Raw genomic sequence first — 21,168 nt, 5'->3', positions numbered from 1 at the left:
CGCGATTAGTTTTAAAAGAAAATTCGAGCGGAAATTCCGCAACGGAACTTGCGAATCGAATTAATTATCTGTTTCGCGAGATCAAAGGAGGATAAAAATGACATTATCGAAGATTCCTCGCGACATCTGATAAAACGGGGGAATTATTTCTCGCGAGATTGACTCGAGTTGTAATTGAAATTGCGAATTAATAGCGACCGCTTTGTATTATATTCTCTTCAAATTCCTCGCTCTGATCTAAACGCTTTCCCAAGTAAACAGAACCGAAATTAATCCCGATCTATCTCAAGGATCTATGCACGAGTTGTAGTTTCCGGCGAGTTCGATAATAAAAAAGAAAAAAAAAAAATGATACTTTTATGAACTTGGATATGATGAAATTTAAAAAGCGTGACGAAAGAAAGATAAATTTAAAAAAAAAAGGGAGAGGGAGGGGGAGAAATTTGCATCGAAAATTTATTATAAAAAAAAAAAAAAAGAAAAAAAATTCGACTCGAAGATTGACTCGCTCGAAAGGAAAGGGAATGGAAAAAAACAAATGGTTCCGCTTAAAAAACAGACAAGCAATCAATCTTCGTACTTAATCGTATCTTGTTTACGTTATCACGTGGCTCACCCTTCCACCGCTACTTTCCAGCCTAGGAGGGAAGCTTGGTGGGGAAAATAAATCCCTCGACAAGCAAAAAGGAGGATCAGAGCTAATTGTCGCACACATTGTTCGATCACGTGTCATTTGAGATCCATTGGTCGTCGTGTGAACGTCGAACTGAAAGAAATCAAGTGCAAAAAAAATACGTTAGAAATATCGATCGAGATGGATTCAATGATATTATGATCGGATCATTTGATTATTTTTAATTACGAATCAAAATGCTTTCGATCGGTGTCGTGGGTGATATCGGAGTGAATTTTCGTTTCGTTTTGTTTATCGCTTGCTGGATCGTGTCGATGAATGAATTTGCGACGAGTATCGATGATCGTCGTCAAGAAGAATGGGTAGTTCGAATCGAAGGCGGACCCCCAGTCGCATCCCTTTTGGCTTTGCAGAGCGGATATAAGCATCTTGGTCCGGTAAGTCGGATCGATCGAATCGATTTTAATGAAACTCTTAGCGCGCGATTCTCGCGGAACGGAAATCGACTTCTCGTATCATTTTTCAGGCAGAAATTCGCTTGAAAACATTTTAACAAACGAATCAAATAATAAAGAAGATATTCGGTGGGAATTGCACGAGAGATTGTCATTCTCTCGCGGTCGCCCATGTGAGCAAACTTTTTAATATTTCAAGGGATTCTCGTGGTCCGCAGAGTTAATATTTGAAAATGGAGGGGCGCGAAACGGGGCAGAGGAGGGGGAGATGGGGAAAAAAAGCACGGTAGAAATACTCGTTCCGTGGAATATTCACCGGTAATCCTGGGAATAAGTTCGTCAACGTTACGTAGACCAGGCCACTCTCTTTCTCTCTCTCTCTCTCTCCTCTCCCCTCTGAATGCCAGTACTGCGAGATGCAATTAAAACTTGAACAACTGCTTAATAACTTATTGTTAGCCACTTGTGCAACGCCCAATTCTAGTTTAACTTCGACCAGAGCATCCCGCCATTGTAACTTAACTTTCGTGTTTATCTCAGACAGAAGTAGTCGCGAGCGAAAAGTTCCTTCTTGTTGAACGGTAAGGAAGAGGCGGGGAATTTATTGCCGCGAGATCGAAATTATTCGTGGGAAATCGACGAAAACAATATCGGATGGGGGAAGGAATCGCCTTATGAATCGAGTACTCGTAAACTAGCAAAAATACAGGGAGGATGAAATATCTGGAAATGTCTCTTCCTTTTCGCGAGTTATTTTTCATCCGTTAAAAGCGGCTCTTTCAAGTAAATTCCCTTTCGAGTAAATGGCGGAAATTATTTTTCGTTACCGATTAATGCAGCGTTTACGGGCCAATATGAAATGTACATTCTCATCTGGCTCGTGTTCACCAGCCTCTCCCCCCCTATTCGCAAAGGGGAGTCTGGCAAAACAAAGCAAATTAATTTTATTAAAACAAATACAAGCCCTGTCCAAAGAGCGGGGAACGATTCAATTGAAATACTGCGAATTTTCCGGTTTAACGTGTCGTTGGTTTTAGAAATTTTGAATATACAATTTTGTAAATGCACAATGCAATTACATTTACCGATATAACGATATTCCAACGATATATATTCCAACGATACATTCGTTTTTCTTCGTTTTCTTCGTAAATTTCTTCGTAACCTTCGCGCTGCTTGTTATATTATATTCTTCTAACAGACAGATTTCCCCAAAAAATTAATTCTCGCCGTCGATAAGACGACGCGTCGAATCAGGGACGATCCATTATCCCTAAGTTGCAAGCACGTTGCAAGTAATCGTCGCATCAGAGCGCGTAGAACGTAACGTAACCGTGGAAGCGGCGTCGCGTGCGAAGATTCAAATGGCGAACATCGAACGATATTAATTAATAGTACTGGAAACGATCCTCGACGACACCATATGCGATGTACAACCAGACGTTTTACACGTCCGATAATCCGCAGCGAGTCACTCTAATCTCAAGTGTTCGTTAAACACGCGCCTGGTCGATTTCACGCGTGACGTAAACGCGACGTGAATCAAGAGAGTGGTCGCGATCCGCTTCGAAAACGTTGCTGTTATCGCGGAAAACGAATACCGATTCTTATGGAGAAGGAGGGATAGGAAACACGGGTGGAATAATTTGCGTGAAAAACAGCATTCAGGGGGGATTACAGAAATGTCACGGATTCCTGGCTGCGCAAACATCATGGATCTCTTCCAACGCGGAAAAAAAAAAAGGAGGTGTTTGGAAAAAAAGCAAAAATCCTGTTCCATTGTTTAGACGTTTCGAAGCGTAATTGTTGTTGAAAAATTGCCGGAAACAATACGAACAGCCCGAGCAAACGTTTCCCGGCAATAATTTATCATTGTACCGAAATTCTGTCAATTGAAGACGAAAGAAATGGGTGCCGGTCGCGAAAAACGTTTCATCGATAAATAATATTTCCAATAAATAATTCCAAGTTGTAATTTCCTTGAAGCGATGAAATGAATTTTCTTCTTTTCTTTCCCTTTTTTTTTTTCGATCTCCGTTTCCTTTCCGGAAATGGGAATAATCGAGTGGGGAAGAAAATACGAGGTGCGCGAGATCGAGAGGAATCTCGGAAGAATCGGGGAAAATCCAAAACGCGTCGTAAAAAAAAAAAAACCAATAACGACGTCCTCATAATTTCTTATTAAACTTCGCTTCGAGTACACGTTAATCTAATGGGTAACGGTCGCGATCTCATCTCGAGGAGAATCAAAAGGAGAGGAGGAGGGGAAGAGCGATCGGCTAAACATTCGACACACACAGATTCACAGGCAAAAGGGGGAGATACGATATCTTCTTCTTCTTCTTCTTCTTCTTCTTCTTCGGTGGACGTTTTCTCTCGCGCGACTTGATCTCGAGGCAGAACTCGTTTTGCAAAGTGCACGAGCCGGAGGAGAGAGGGGGAGATGGAGAAGAGGAACGAAAGAGAGGGAGAGAGACAAAAAGGAAGAGGAGAGAAACGAGATCTGGCCGATGTCTCGGCGAATCTCGCCACGGAAACGGAGGGAGAGAATGGGTGAAACGGGCGATCAAATGGTTCGTGAGGCTTGCTTACCGAGATAATCTCTTTGCAGCGATCCGTGTGCCGTCGGGGAAACGATTTGGCCGCACTTTTTCCACGCTACCCCACGCTACATTCACGTCTCGCTGGATCTCGAAGGCCTGAAATACGTTTACGCTTTAGCGCAGATTTACCAGGCCAACGGAACAGGGGGTGGACGGAGGAGGAGGAGGAAGAGTTGGAAAAATGTAGGGGATTCGCGTTCAAAGGCTCGAGAAGCTGGGAAAATACTTAGAGTGAACGGGAGCCCTCTTTCCACGCGTATTTGACTGGGGTCCACAAAGCGGAAACTTCTCTCAAGGAAATTGAGACGCGTCCGTGATCTTTGAATAACGATGACTTCTCGCTCCTACCCTTTCTTCAAACGTAGATTCGATGTCGCGGGAGGGGGAGATGACACGTGGTGCGCCAGAGTCGAAGAAATATGTATATATATATATATTTTCATCTACGATTTGACGAGCGCGAGTTGAGCGAATGTGTTCCATAAACTCTTAAATCACGAAGGCAAAATTTCGAAAGTACGGAATGTATCGTAAAATTCGTTGGATACAGACGAATCTCTAATAAAGACAAAAGTAGAATTAAAGTCGATACAATAGATAAATTTCGTCCATTTCGCGCGTGTTACGTTTTCTTTTTTTTTTTTCCACGACGACATTTCACAAACTCTTTTTCTTATCCGAAAAAGATTCACCACGTGGATTTTCGCGAAATCGCACCACACACGCGCTCTCCTTCCCTTCAAATTGAACGCACGCGCGTCGCGTTCAAACTCGAGGCATTCAAGAATCTCACCCCTCATCCCTCACCCTCACGCGTCAAAACTTTGATCCACTTTCCCTCGAGACTTCCCTTCTCGACGCTTTGCCCGGAAGAGACGGGGAGAAGACGTGGTGCTCGTCGTGGTGATCGTCGCAATTACCATAATCATTTTTCGTGGCTTGGAAAAAAAAAAAGAAAAAACGACGCGCGCGTTTTCATCAACATCAACCGGCATAATACAAGTGGGCAGCACGCGGCATAATTACGCGCCAACAGAGTGACTCTCCTTTTTCAAACCCGCTTTAACCCCGGCCAGGCCCCGCCGTGAGCACCCGCGAAACTGCATCTCCCTGCAGCTGCACCCACGACTGGCGCAGTTGCAGCTGCCTGCCTGCCTCGTGGCCGACCGCAATCCACGGTGAACGCGATTCACGTGCCCTCCCCCTCCCCCCGCTCGCTCCTACATTTTCTACCCGTACGTCGTGTAATTATTTCGTATAATTAAGCTCGTGCGGCCGGCCTCAAAGGGTGTGGAACAGCGTGAAAGAATGCGAGGGGGCGGAAAAACGATCCGAACTTCTCCAAGTTTTTATCGCCGATCCGATCCGGGGTGTACACGTTCGTAATTGGTCCACGAATCGGGGTTATTCGGTCTTTCCGTTGAAGAGGGATTGAAGATAGGATTATCTCTTCTCTAATTTGGACGTCGATACGTAGATTCGAGATGATCAGCAAGAGACAGATCGGTATCGTAGCGCGATTTCTTTATTTTTCTTCTTCTCTTTTCGTCTCTCCTTTTTGATTCTGCGACGCAAAGAAAAAAAAACTGTTCGCGATACATACGAATGAAATTTTGGAATAAATTCACGCACGAGTTTCCACGGGCTCCAATAAAAGCGAAACGTTGGAATCGAGGAATTAAATTATCTCGAATGAATATAAATTACGAGAGACCGATTCTATAGGTGTAGGATTTTGGAGGTGCAGGATTTGTTCCATGGTTCGAATAGTCGCAATAAGGCGCAGGATTTGTTTCTTTTCGCAACATCCTGCTGGTAAACGATTACAACGGACATTTTTAGGTATCATCGATTTGAAAACGTAAGAGTAACTGCAATTTTTCTCCGATTATCCGTGTAATATTATAATTAGTAGTCGTCATGTCAAGTCGTGTATTATAGCAATCGATCGTTGTCCGAAATTTTTATTCTTATATTTCTTCGATTATCGTACCCTTCCTCCTCTACTCGACAATCCGATATCTGAAAAAAAGTTAGTTCCAAGTTAGCAAAAAGTTAGTTCCAATTTTTTTAGGATTTCACTCGCATTTACGTCCGTTCACGTAGCAGGTACACGCCTGGAACTGAGTGACTGACGGATGTGGAATGAAGGAAAAAGTAATTATTCATCGGGCTCGGAAACGAACTTCCGTCGCCTCGAAAGCTTTCATCTATTCGATATATAACGTTACCTTATTCAAAATTTTGACGACATTTAAAATTTCTTCGATATTTTCTCCCCAAACGTAATATTTTTTTTCTAAAAAAAAAAAATAAAAAAAAAAAAGACGAATCGAACGTTTCTCAGTTTTGAATAATACTTTCGATCGTTGCCCCGATCGAAAATTATCGAGATCGAGAACGAAATCGAAAATTTTGCACGTCGTACACAAGGGTTGGTTGACGAACGAACTTGACAGCGATTCGTTTTATTGTAAAAAAAAAAAAAAAAGGAGAAAAAAAAAGACAAACGAACAGATTTTTAACTCGCGTTCGACTAGCGAATCTGTCGCAATCTGTCGTCTACCTAGGCGCACAGGAAGCAGAAAATCCGATAAGCAAGCTGATTACTCGCAGTGAAACTTGCGAACGTCTAAGTTGCTTCGGTTTATCATATATCTTACACGGGCATCCTATATTATAAAGGCACGAGATTGCTCAATCAAGCCTGGCCTCCGGGCAAATTGAAATCCAGTTATCGAGAACCTGTTATGAAACTGTTGGAATGAATTTCCTAACATTAATTTCCCGTGTACGAGGATGGGAGTACAGTGTTTTCTTTATACACCGTATTAATCCGACGACACTGAGAATCGTAACGAAGAGGGGGAGATACATCCCCCGATGGAGGATCAGATCCTTTGCAAAATTTCTACGTCTCGAAATATTATTTCAAGACGTTGGTGATAATCCCCGCGAGTTGTACAATTATCGTTATACATAGCGCGATAATTCCGTTAACGCACGCGCCGTCGAACTCAATGGAAATTGGCCATCCTTTGATCATCGTCATCGTCAAAGGGAATCTTTTGTAAAATGTCAAATAAATTTCGTCAAATTTCCCGTGACGTTCATATATATTCATGGGCGTATAGGTTGAATACTCATGTTTATTCACTGGATGGAACGATGCGAACTTTTCTTTCCTTCTTTTTTGACTCGGATAAAAAAGGAACGAATTAAAAACTCGAGACAAAAGAAAATTGGGATAAGATTGATAACGCGAGAGGAGGGGTCGAAATAAAAATCTTTGGACGAGGAGGGGGGAGGGATAGTAGGCGCCCTCTTTTTCTCGCCCTCTTTCTCTCAACGCCATTAATGACGAACATTCATAAATGATCGAAACGGATGCGGAGATCTGCCGATTCAGCTTTACCGTTTGGCAGTAATTGAAATAAATGACGTGGCGCCCTGCTGAACGCCATAATGAACTTCCCCGTTACGGGGCTTGACAGATGTCACAGCGACCTGCCGCTTGGCGCTCGCCTTCGTTAGCTTCCTACCTTCGAAAAGGTTTAATCTCGGTTCAAGTAGGTCTCGATATTTGATCTCTGATCTATGGCTAACTCTGCCCTCCATATTTCATATCGATCGTGCCTCCTCCTCTACCACCATCCTTCTACACAGATGACGAATATCTCATTACGTTACCGCGTTTATTCCTTCATCAAGGAACGTTTGATTACATTTCACGTCCCATTCATAAATGAAAACGAATTTAATCTCCTAGCTATAAATATTTCCACGTTTTTCACCTTTTTTAAAAATGCACAACTTAATTCCATTTTCTGGAATTTTAAAAATTTACGCACCATCGCTGTTGCGACGGTGGAGAGAAAAAGAATATCGCGAAATATTTCATAAATACGCTTTTTTTCCCCCCGCGGACCGTTTTCTCTCCGTTTAGCCACCGCCTCGACAATTTAATTAATCTCGCGATTTCTGTTCCGGGAATCGATCTGCCCTCTTTTTTATTTACCCGCCTAAATTATCGATCCCAATCAAAATCGAATCGATACGCGACAATATTTACTCGTCAGTCAGGTATTCCTCGATATTCCCGTGAAATTAGATACTAGTTTACTCGCACACTTACGGGTAGCGGCGCGTGTCACCCGCATAATTCCGATACACAACATAATCGATACGGTACTAATAGGTTCAAGAGTTAAGTGAGATCGAGTATGTACGCGAAGCTAGTCCCCTCTTTGACCAAATTCACGTGACGCTGGTTACGGGGTTGATTTCAATTTAAACTTCGACTTTGACGTGTCCCAGGGCTTGACGTACTTTCGAAGATTGCCCTCGCTAATTCAATTTTCTTACGCGTTATGGGGGGAGGGAGGAGGAGGAGGAGGAGGAGGAGGCTGGGCTCGTGGATGCGCCGAACGGACGGGCTCCGATGGCGAGAGAAACCATCATCTCGAGTCGTCAACTTTCCCAATTGTAATTTCAATCCGATCTCATCCAAATAAAGTTTTTCAATTCAAGGGAGCTAAGCTGTTTTCTTCGCAACGAGAATAAGCTTCGAATCAGCTTCGCTTCTCTCGAATCTTTGCCTCACGACGCGGACACAACGAATTTCATAACGCGTTACACGATCCGCGTATCACGTTGTTCAACTTATAATCGATCGTATTATCGTACAAATTCTCCCCGTTTCCAACTTGGAACGCTTATGATGCGTGTTCCTCGAAATTGGCACCCTTGAATTGGCGATAAATTCAATTATATACATTGAATTCCTGGATGGAAGGTTTGCAGATCCTCGAATGGGAGCGGATCTCGAGTGTCTACGCTACGATATCGATTATTATCGAGCGACTCGACCGTTAATCGACGATGCGGTTATACCAGGAAACAATATTCGGATGACGACGCGATTACGGACAAGCGAGCAACCGGACGTGTAACTCTACGAACTCTGTGCGTAAATTCGTGAAAATGGGAACTAGGGAACGGGGAAAGGGGAAGATGGTGGAACCACGATGAATGAATTATAATTAATAGAAAAATTCCGTTTTCATTAACTTCGATCAGAGATATCGATACGCTCGTAGAAACATCGATGACGGTAAATCGTTGGAAAACGAAGAATACAATTCGTGCAAAAAACGAGAAAGAATGGGAAAGAGAGCACGATCGAGGGAGGAAGGAAAACCAGCAAACAGATAGCAAACAGCTATCACGGGGGTTGAGGGATCCATGGGGTGTCCCTGTAAGAAAAGTGTCTCTCTTCCACGAAGGAATAGGGGAAACGTTAGGGTTTTCATTGGAATCTGACGATGCCTGCGGGAGCTTACTACCCCGGGATTACCAGAGACAGTTGGAAATCCGATCAAAACAAATGGACTGCGAAAATACTCCCTCCCTCCCTCTCTCTCTCTCTCTCTCTCTCGTTATTACCTCCGAGTCCCTCGCCCACTCTTCTCGTTCCACCACACGGAATCATTTAGAATCAGTCGTTTGCTCGAAGACTGTTACAAACCGAGTTGAAACTCGCCTCCAACTCGCAGATTTTCGCCACGAGAGGGGACGATCGATCGCGCAATTCGACCGATAGGATAGGAGGAATCCGTTGATCGCCAAGTAACGAGCAACGCTGATTTCTTCGCCCTCCCTCCCTTCTTCTAAATCGCAAAAGCCTCTCTCCCGTGCCCAAACGGCGTTCAGGTGGCGTTTTGAGGGGTTAATAAACGGGGGAGAGAACTCGTCTCGGGGGTAGTTTCGGACAGCGTGGAGCGTCGATTGCCACGGGGACGAAGGGAGTCGAGCCATAACCACGTAACAGACGGATTCGAGGCGTTCTCCCACGTGGAATTTAAACCGAACATCGAGAACGCGTCTCATTTCCCCAAAGGCGAGGGATCGACAAGAGAAATTAGCGAAGAAGGGACCGATTATTTATTTCCATCGAGACGATGGACGAAGAAGAATAAAGAACACGTCGTTTGAAATTATCGTCGAGTATCCGCACACCGGTGACAGGGAAGAGGGAAGAATCGCGGATTAACCTGGAAAAGTCACGATTAGAAGGGTTCCATCTATTCCGTGAGGAGGTGAGAGGAGGGTGTGGGATAAAATATTTAGTCGGGGATGAAAAATCCGCGATACGTGGCGACTTGAAACGAGCGAGAACGGGTCGGGCAAAATAGACTCCATAAATCTTCTTAAACGCGTCGGCGGAATTATTTGCGGGATAGGGGTGTCGTGGATGTAAATTGGCCGGCTTCGACTTCCTGCCGGCGCCGGAAGTCGTGATAACATCGATGTACAGGGGCAAGTGGCATGAAAATCGGTAGCTGCTTACGCCATCGTTCGCGCGTACCATCGCTTTTTCATCCGCGCGTCCGAAACTCAATTGTGCCCTCCATCTCTCGCTCTCTCTTTCTCCGAAAACGAAAAAAGTAAAAGGAAAGGGAGGGAAAATAGACGAAACAACGGAATAAAAAATAGACTGGTGGGGACAAAAAGGAGAATACGAGGGGGGAAAAACGAGCGCGTATCCTCCTCGTCGAGGAGGATATTCGATCGTTTATCGTTCGATTCGACGGCAACGACCAATCCAATTCATTCCCTCTGGTTGAATACATTGCAAATATAATAGATACCGGATTATAGGGAAATTTTTTTTTCGCGAGCCGAGCCAGGCAGGGATTATTGTTTCATAACGGGTTTCGTGAATTTTTTCCGCCCTTTGTTTCCCACGATGCGATTCGACGAAAATTGGGGTCACTCTTGAGCCTATCGCGTAACCAAACGATAGATCCTATCACAGGTAATATCACAGAGAAAATCGTAGTGACCGTCGAGGCTGTTGGCTCTTCTTTTTTCGAATCGATCGCGTTATCCGACGATCGGTGTTATCTTCGAATGCGTTCGAATATACCGTTGTATCGACTGTTAATTAACCGAGCAATATTATCGAAAAGAATCGCGATACGTGTCCGTGATGAGATCCCAGAACAATGGATCAACAGAGCTATTTCTTTCGCGTTGTTCGAATCCCATGATTTTTTTTCGGCTGCCGAGTTATTCGATAATACGAAGAAATATTTCAAACTTTCGACAGTTCATTTTCCGTTTCGTTTTCTCAATGACGAACGAGGTTTTTAATCGCGACATTCCATTGAAACGGTGCGAATATGGAAATGATCTAGATACGACGTTAAACCGGCAAAGTGGGGAAGGATATATATATATACACATGGTCCGATTTATGCAACGTATGTAATCCAGGAGCTCTTGTAATATTTGTAATTGACATTCATAACGTTAAAAAACACACACACGTTTTGTTTATACGATCTCCATATATAACTTTGATATTTCGTTTACACGAAAATTGCACGTATTCGGTTTACATTTCAATATTGAGCTCGATACACTTTNAAAAAAAAAAAATATTCAATCGCGAGTGAAAATTTATTATCACGATTAAACGCGTCGTCGAGCCGTTCGAGAAATCCCTAACAATTTTTTCCATACCTCCGTTCTTATTCCGCGACGATGAGCCATAAACCACTTTGCACCTGCAATTCCTCGTCACACCGTGCACGTATTCCCATGCGTCGTGCCCTATTGCGCCAGCACACGCAGTCGCCACCACAATCATCAATCAGGCCAGGTCGTGGATCGATAAACTATCAGGGGCATCCAATCGGAAAATCCAATTGTGAGGGGATGGATCGAAAATAAAAACCAAGCGTTCCTCGTTACAGAAATATCGTGACTTTGATTAAGTCGATCTTCTTCCCGTTTCATGGGAACGAACAAACGATATCGTACGCTTCTATCGTACGTAAAAATTCTATCACCACGTACAGATATATACTTGTATAATCGTAACATTATACCCTATTCCAGATCCTCGACCCTTCCATCCCTCAAAGTCTTCCCTCTTGTCCCGTTTCTTTCTTTCTATTCGTCCACCTATATCCATCCTTTCGTCCAAGAAACCAACCATTAGTTCATGCTATCCTGTTCGAAGCGTCCCGTTCGATCGTTCGAAGGGCTGAAACGTCGCGACGTCCACGGCGCAGCACCCTCGCTGCTCGATCAGAGAGGGGTCGCGACGAATCAGACGGTGGAAAGTAAAAATGTTTCGATTTTTGTTTCGCACGAGGGTTTGTGCATCGAAACCGTATCTTCTTTTTTTTTTTTTTTTTTTTTATTTATTTATTTTTCCACCGGTATGGAAAAATTCATAGATTTATTTTTCGTTCGTTTTTTTTAGAAATTCGAAAGCTATTCTTATTCGATGTTTTTTTTTGCATTAAATTTTTAGCCGAAAAAAAAATGTGGTACGATGATACGTTGTTCGAACCGGTGATATAAAAAAAAAATCGAAAAAAGAAAAAAAAATTAGAGGTAGATAAAAGCTATGCACAGATCTGTACACTGTACTCTATGTTTCGTTTGACGAAACTTTTTTTTTTTAACGAAACCTGTGCGATATTGCGTTATTTTTTTTTTTTTTTTTTTTTTTTTACATTAAAAACGCAGAATTTGCAAATTTACGATTTTTTTTTTTATCTCAGGTCTTGGGATTCAAGGACACGTATATATGGCTCAAAGATGACAAGGGTGGACAGCAAAAGAGGGGTGGAATTCGTTCAACGAAAGCGCTAAATTCAAGCAGCAAGGTAACAAAAGCTCGACGTTAAAAATTCTTTTCAATCTACAAGGATTCCACTTCACTGACACGATTCTTCTGCTTCGAAGATCATTTGGGCGGATCAGCAGAAGACGATCAAGCGACATAAACGCGATTATGTGCCACTATCTAGCCTCGATTCGGAGAAACCTCTGATAAGGGAGAAGAGGTTGGAGGTAGATCAGTACCGGTTGAATAGTATAAAGGAGGGCGACGACGGCGAAGATTGGCAAGAATTTCGAATGGAAGATCCCCAGGACTCCAGATTGATGTTCAATGACGAACTTTGGGATCAAGAATGGTATCTGGTAATGAAATAAAATGTTCTTGTAAAAAAATATTACGAAACGTTTGGAATAAATATAATACTTAAAAAATAAATAAATGAATAATTGGAAAAGGGAAGGCAGAAGGAAAATCAATATGAAATCTGATCAATAAATAAAGTCGTTGGTAAAATGGATGAGTTATCTTACGTGATAAAAAGATAAAGCTTCTTTATCAACCGTTGCAGAGAGATACCAGATCGAACAAAGCTCTCCCCAAGCTGGATCTAAACGTTCTACCCCTCTATCGACTGGGGATAACTGGTCGAGGCGTGAGAATAGCTGTTCTGGACGATGGGTTGGAATATACCCACGACGATTTGCGAAATAACTACGTGAGTAATAACACGAAATTTTACTTCGAGGTACGTTTTGCATCCTACAGATGACAGGAATCATGATTCAAGATCGCATCCTTGAATTTTTTTCAAAATCTTTCACTTTTCTTCTTTTCTAATTTTCCCATTTCTTCGATTTAATATTTAATTTTCTCGTGAATTTATAATCTTCTTGTTTCTATTAATCCAGGATCCTGATATCAGTTATGATGTGAACGAGGGTGACGACGATCCTTTTCCACGATACGAATTGTCAGGTAAGAGTTTAAAAATTGTTAAAGTAAATTTCGATTTACCAATTATTCTATCGACAAATATATTATCCTCGAGTAATATTCTTGGATTAAAACGACGAATTTAAAAAAATGAAAAGAAAATAAAATTTATATACTTTTTTAATCATCTAGTACATAGACCGAAAATTAATTCGATCAAGATAGTTTACCCAGATTTACTTCGTTTCGCGTTGAAGTATTTCCAAGACATCGTTCTTCGTATAATATAGAAATTGTTTCACTGATAAGCGAACTTCAAAACTATTGACGGACAAGCTGTGCATAGTTACATTATTACTTCGAAGATGTGGAAAATTAGTTTAAAACTTGACTCGTTCCATAACGTTCTCCCAAAACTCCATGATTGCACAGGATATCGGGATATTATTGACATATTTATATGACATATTTATATTAATATCAGACTATTCTCGTTATCGTCTCAATCAAAATTAAAAACTTTCCGAGATTTTACTCACGAGATACTCTTGACATCACATTCGCGCAAAACAATCATCTTCCGTTTCTTTTTCTTCCACTTCGTTCAATCCTCTTGATTCAATTTCCCTGATCGAACATATTGCTTTTAAATTCACTTGTACGACTATCACTCGCTTATCGATCACTTTGTCCAAAATTGTAAAAATAACCATCTTCCGATTCTCCAACATAAACTTTCCTTTTTTTCCAACGAATCCACGAAATCTGGATGATTCCTCCCACGAATTTTCCTCGTTCAATTTTCCCGATTCGATCCATGTTACTTTTTCACGTATTATTACAAACTTGCATCGATACGTCAATGATAAACTTTGGAAGAGTTTCTTCGAACGTTCAACAAAAATCACGAATCCTCTCCGCTCCATGTTTCCCCGATCGAACAATATTATTTTCTCACGTATCGCGAGCGATTCAACCGTTTGCAGGAATGAACGGTCACGGGACGAGATGCGGTGGGGAAATAGCGATGGAGGCGAACAATCACAAGTGCGGCGTGGGCGTTGCTTTCGAGTCCTCGATCGGTGGTATCAAGCTTCTCGACGGTTTGGTCAACGATCGCGTGGAGGGAGAGGCCCTCGGGTACAAACCAGAATTGGTGGACGTTTACACGGCCTCGTGGGGGCCTGCCGACGATGGGAAAAGTTTGGAGGCACCTGGAAGACTGGCGAGGGAGGCGCTCCAACGTGGTATCGAGATGGCGAGTACAAGGGATTCGAAAGATGGAACGCTTTAAAAACGCGTTGAAACGTTTCGTTTAATTCGGTTGGACGCGAGTTAACGAGCGGCGATGATCTCGCTTTGAGTCGCTTTCGACATGGGTCAAGAGTTTCTAATTACTTGAAACGTTAATTACTTTGAAACCAACGGAGTTCCGTTAACCTCGTTAGTTCATATAATATTTCCGCCCACGAATTTCTTCCTTTTTTTCTCTCTCTTTCTCTCTCTTTCCTCTAAAAGTAAATTTATTAGAATAACGAAGATACACGAATCTCGGCCTTTCCCCCGTTCGAAGATATTCTCCCGCAATTTTTAATTAATTTCGTATACGAGAAAATGGCGTGCGATAAAGGATATCGCGATGGTGGTTGGAATATAATGTAAGTCGAGAAAAATTGATGATTCTTGTGTTAGTAATATTCGTTTTTTATTCATCCTTAAAAATTTTATTTCCCTCGGATTAAAGTTCGATCGATCTTGTTAATTAATCGTCGATTATTATGTTATCCAGGGCAGGGATGGCAAGGGAAGTATTTACGTATGGGCTTCTGGTAATGGGGGTTTGAAATCGGACGATTGCGGATGCGATGGATACGTGGGAAGCATTTATACAATCGCAGTAGGCTCTGCTAGTCAGACCGGAAAATTTCCATGGTACGGTGAAAGCTGTCCTGCGACAATGGCCACGACGTACAGCAGCGGAGCTTACCACGATCAAATGATAGTGAGCATTGTGTCACATTTTTTATTAATAGGGATTAATAGGGATAGATAGTGCAAATTTGAATTAGAAAATAAATAGAGGCTCTATTTTTATCGAAAGTGGAATAATTTAACAAAGTCTTTTAGGTGACGACAGACTTAAAAAATACGTGCACCACTGGACACACTGGTACTTCCGCATCCGCTCCATTAGCTGCCGGTATTCTGGCCTTAGCTTTGCAAGTGAAGTACGAGCTTTTTGTTTTTTTTTTTTTTTCTTTTTCGAAACCAATGGAATCCCTTTTTTGTTTTAAACTTCATTCTAATTTATGAGATCGAATTATAATTGCATAAAATTAAAGGAGATTCGAAGATCGTGTCTCCTTGTCGTAAATATTTGAAATTTGAAAATTTTTTAAAGGGAAATCCATGGAGTATCGATTAAAAATTTATTGTTGTCTCGATTAAGAAAATTTTGAACAAATTTTGTGTGTGTTTTTTTTTTGCGGTAAAATCTACGGTATTCTTAATCTAAACAACAATATCCCTCTATAGTTGTTTTAACCTATTAAAAAGAATGCCTTAAGCTATTTTCCTTGTTATAACTCGTTCCCGGAACACGGCCATGAAATCTTCCATTGAAGCAAATATATCTTCGCTATACAGTGAATAATGAAAATAATTTATTATTATTCTTGAAGCAAAAATTTAACCTGGAGAGACGTGCAACATCTCATCGTTTGGAGCTCGGAATACAGTCCACTCAGGTAAGCTCAACTCTGAAACATACGAATCCTATTTTTTCTATTATCATATTTGCATAATATTTAATTAAAATTATCCAAATTTTAAACTGCATAACTCTTGAAAATCTATTCGAAGCTGTGCAATCTAAGTTAATCGTTAGAAAGCAGTAACTTTGGCCTTCGATTCTTCTTTTGATTCGCATCGATACGACTTCCGGTTCTTAAGATATCCTGCATCGAAGGGAAACCTGATTTTTAATTCAACGCAATCTTTTTCCTTGTTGCACACGCTCGGATCTCTCTTTTTCTTCCTCCCTCTCTTTCTTTCTCTCTCTCTCTCTCATCCACCGTGACCTATCCCAATGATGCACCATATGCGCTGGTCAGTTACAGCCGCTCACTCACCTCTTTCTCCACTGTTACTACGTTACATCGTACGCAAGAAAAGATGTAGGTCACAGCGGATATGCCATTCATGCCTCTCTTTTCACATTTTTAAATCTGAGATCTCGTATATCGGGAACCAATTGAGATATTGATTTGAAACAAAAAGCATAAATAGCCTATTTTCTTCCATGCATAAGGCGTATCTAATTTCAATGCGTTCCAAGACTCTCTTCCAAGATTGTTATTTGATTGTTATGACGATGTATATTACTCGAATTACGAATACGATAACATCTCTATCTAATTTCCGTAGTAACGTTGACAATGTATCGAATCACTTTAATAGAATTTAATAGAATTACTTTCGATTATTGCTAAATATTTTTTCAAATTTTGAGAAAGCTTTCTCGCGAAATAGGAAACCGAACTCGATATAGTTTCTTTCTCCTTGGGCATCGCGGATCCAACGCGGATGGATTAAACCATTGTGTCGTTCTTATTCGTTTCGGGACGGAGGGAGGAAATGTAGGTCGCGCTGTTTCGACGAGAAACGATAATTGCTGTAAAACGAACGGGAAGGAAACGAGAAAGAATCGTTTCTTTCTTCAAGATAATGATAATTCTTCGAGGTTGATCAAGATACAGAATCAAGATGCGTTTGAAAAATGAATTAAATATGGGTGAAAATTTATTGGTGCTCCTTTTTTTTCTTCTTTTTTATTATTACATTATGTTTCACAATAATCGTGTTCGTGAGAGGACAGAGACGAAAATAATAATCGAACGATTCGATTTACAATTTCCAAGCTTCATTCTTCACGGCGTGGAGGTATAGGTCGGATTTAGTGACCTGATTGCGCGATTGTATCGGCCCTCTCAACGAGACGAAACGAAACGAACAATGCTTTATTCCGCGTCCGATATCGTTTAAATGAAACCATTTGTTGCTTAAATCGATGTTTGCAAACGCGATCGATTTATCGATCATCGAATTATTCACGGGGAGATCTCGAATCGATCGTTAAATAAACCCGTGAAATAATTTAATATCATCGTGTAATAATTCGGTGATCGATTTAAAATACGATTTGCCAAGAATTAAGATCTTTTTTTTCGTAAAAAAGAGACGAAAGAATGTTGAAAAAAAGAGTATTTCCTCCTGTGTAAAAAAAAAAAAAGATTATACCTGTTTCGTTTTTCGTTGGTCGTTCTGCGTTTCGCGGAGTCCTATAATTGCATCGATTTTCAGGGAGAATCCTGGCTGGTTCAGAAACTCGGCTGGATTTTGGTTCAACTCACGTTTCGGCTTTGGACTTATGAACGCGTATTCGTTGGTCTCGGCAAGTTACAATTGGACCACCGTGCCCGACAAGATCATCTGTAAAGTGGACGTTGCTAAAGGGTAAGTAATACTTTTCCCTTAATCGATAACATCTTTTTATCCACGACTTTTTATCAACATTAAATATACGCGAAACGTAGGCATTTCGTTTGAACGCGTAGAAAAGTACGATTAAGAGAATTAATCGGATAAAATGTGACACAGGATTAATTATTATATATTAATAAAATTAGTAATCAAGTATAAAATTAATAAAATTAATAAAATTAGTAAATTAGTGTTATTTAATTGATCGATAATACGAAACTATCCAATCGTACTTACCTCCTCCACATGCAAACACACACATAGAAATTATCACTCGCGGTTAGATTATCACTACACGTATTATCACTACAGGTATTATCACTATACGTAATTTCTTGCTTTAAACTTTAAACACCACTAACACTCGTACGAACTCGAGACACTGTTATTTCGCACACGTTCCATTTATATCTCAATTTTTACCAAGTATTTTTTTAATAACAATTTTTATAATATCACATTGAGGAAAATTAAACGTGTCTTCTCAAGCGTTTCAGAGACAGAAAACAGGCGTGTGCAAATTACGTGTCGCGATTCTCGCGATCAGAACACCGGGTGATGTTCCCCGTTTCGTCCTTGATCCTTTGAAAAGCGCAGCAAAGCCCGCTTTGACTTTTTTACGTCGTTAAACTCAACATGCCGTAAAGTGCACTTCAGTCATTCGTTACTGCGCCGTAAAGAAGGCAGTCGAAAAAGTGGAACGTCTCGAGACTATTCGTACGTTTCTCGCGTCAGTTTACCGTTTCCCCCTTCGAGCTGCCCCGACGCCCTTCAAACCAAGACCTTTCCCTTTCTTCCTCTTCTTCTTCCTTTTCTTTTTTCCGAACTTCGAACCAACATTTTTCGTGTCACCGCGCGTCACTTCCTTTCGAAAAAGAATTCCGACGAGATTTCGATGCACATCCATCCCATGTATGTCGCTTAACCGATATCCGATGTAATTATTCACAGTAAAACGTTTAATAGTCGATTAAGAGTTTCCATCTTGACAATATTCCAGAAAGTTTGCATAAAATCTATCGACAAGATTACACGCGGAAACACTCGATATACGAGAAAACGTTTCTTCCTGGTCTAGAATCGACAAGAAGTTGGCTTATGGAAATGCAAGAAGGATACGATTCGAGGCGGAAGATGAGTGTCGTAAGGCGGGGGACGAGATTACGTTTTTGGAACACGTAGAAATTGAGGTTAGCCTCGAGTACAGTGTACGCGGTTCTCTTCAGATACATCTAACTGCGCCATCAGGTAAGAATCCGTCCGTTTCCGTCGAATGTTGAACCGTAACTGCGTCGAATATAAATAGTGGAAGAGTGGGGAATAGCTTTTCGTGGAAATAATAATCTCCAATGATAACATATAATACAGCGCGTGTTTCGTCGAATTCAAAACATTTGAAACGAAAACATTAAACTGTAATAGAAATATTTCGATTATAATATAATATACGCGCGCGTTCCGTCCTTTTCAAAACAAACATTTGAAATCAAAATATTAAACTCTAATAGAAATATTTCGATTATAATATAAATATACGCGCGTGTTTCGTCGATATAAACATTGAAACCAAAACATTAAACTTTAATAGAAATATTATCGATGTATTTATATGTCGTACGAAATAGATTTTGTCTCAGTCTCGATCGAGACTCGAGAGAATGAGATGGGGAAATAAAATTCTCGCACACAGATTCGATCGAGGCGCATCCCCTCTACTCGAGATCGATTTCGCGTGGTGAATTATCGTTTTCGAAAAACGATGAGGCGTGCGAGATTTATAATCTCTCAGTTCCATCCAGTTTTTAAAGAGAAATTTAAAGAAAAATATTTTTACCTCCAACCTTTCTTTCCTCTAAGTTTCAAAGATACCCCGCGGTGTCAACGCGAGCATTAATAAAGCTTTTATTTTGCGAGGGAAAAAGTTGGTAAATGGGAAGGAAGCTTTGAAAAATAATTCCTCCTCTTTCTCTCAATCTCGTATCTCTCGAAGCAAATTTAACCAAAGATTTTCTTACGTCCATTTATTCACCATTATTATCTGCTTCTTAATAAATTACGAAAAATAAATTACGAGAATGTAATAGAAATACATTCGTGTATAACGATCGATTTTACAGTAACAGAATTGAATCAGAACTAATTCTAATGAATCGAAGAGAGAGAGGGAGAGGAGGGGGAGGGAAAGGGACATTGCGTAGCTTTAATTTCGAACATGGTCGCGAATTCTGTTATATTAATAGCCAATATTTCGCGCGTGAATGCATTGGGGAATATTTGAAAAACAAGTAACCACGAAGCAACGGTAATAATTTCGATCGATTGAGAAAAAAGGGCCACACGATTTCCATCAATGCATATATTCTCCTGATTTCAATTACGAGAAATAAAATTTATTAATTGAATCTTTATCTCTCTCTTTTTCTTGAATTTTTACTTGCTCGAAAACAATTTTTCATTTCCACATAAGAGAAAAAAATAAGATAAATTTCACAATATAGTGAAAATAGAATTCATTGGATCGTTATTCTCTTTTTTCTTTTTTTTTTTTTTTTTAAATTTCGATGCATTTTCAAGGGACAAAAGTACAGATATTGAAACCAAGAAAATTGGACGATTCGACAGCAGGTTTCGAAAAGTGGAAATTTATGTCTGTAGCATCGTGGGGCGAGGATCCACGTGGTAGATGGATTTTAGATATTCTTGACGAGGTAATCCATTCAAGAATTAATTTCCTGTTTGTTTCACACGAGAAAAAAAGAATAGAATGCAAGATCTAATCGAACTTGTTCATTTGCAACTCAACAGATCGGCCCGAAAGAAAATAATGGGACGATAGAAGGATTTGCATTGATTTTACACGGAACCAGAGTAATGCCCGAGTATCGTAAAAATGGGCCAAGAATTTACAATCAGGACTACAATCGAATTCGAAACATTGTGAGTAGATTTCATTGTAAAAGAATTGTAAAAGAATTTCTCCCTGCATTTCCTTTTTTCCTCGTTGATAATTTTCGACGAGCTTCGAATTTCTCTTCTTTAATATTTTCGACATTCTAACGCGAAAGACTTGAATCGAATATCTTATTATGCAGAACGATGACCGATCGATGAAATCTATGTTCGAGAGGAAACTAGGATTACTTCTTCAAGAGACAAACGACGTCTATGAAAAAGATTGGCTCGAATTCTTATGAATATATATATACATATATATATTTTTAGAAAAAATTATCATTTGTTATATAAAAAAGAAAATGTAAAAAAATAAAGGTGAATGAAATAATAAAAATCGATACATTTTTTTTTTCTTTTGTATAATTCATTCGGTTTTCATATATCACTTACATATCCTTTTTTATT

At 40.4% G+C, this 21,168-nt stretch overlaps 1 protein-coding gene across 1 annotated transcript; it reads left to right on the top strand.

Annotated features, from left to right (window-relative positions):
• Positions 1 to 870: 870 nt before the first annotated feature.
• Positions 871 to 21,002, top strand: LOC122716064 (neuroendocrine convertase 1-like). The gene is made up of 14 exons (XM_043938774.1): positions 871 to 1,071; positions 12,272 to 12,376; positions 12,456 to 12,695; positions 12,902 to 13,048; positions 13,242 to 13,308; positions 14,253 to 14,524; positions 15,056 to 15,268; positions 15,394 to 15,494; positions 15,948 to 16,013; positions 17,629 to 17,781; positions 18,887 to 19,056; positions 20,383 to 20,516; positions 20,614 to 20,745; positions 20,901 to 21,002. The coding sequence occupies exons 1-14, from the start codon at positions 871 to 873 to the stop codon at positions 21,000 to 21,002; spliced, it is 2,103 nt and encodes a 700-aa protein (XP_043794709.1).
• The last annotated feature ends 166 nt before the right edge of the window (positions 21,003 to 21,168 follow it).

The sequence above is a fragment of the Apis laboriosa genome, unplaced genomic scaffold, assembly GCF_014066325.1.
Source record: "Apis laboriosa isolate Shangri-la unplaced genomic scaffold, ASM1406632v1 scaffold42_cov153, whole genome shotgun sequence".
NCBI classification, from domain to species: domain Eukaryota; kingdom Metazoa; phylum Arthropoda; class Insecta; order Hymenoptera; family Apidae; genus Apis; species Apis laboriosa.
Note: the sequence above shows the minus strand (reverse complement) of the source record. Positions and strands in the feature narration are given on the sequence as shown.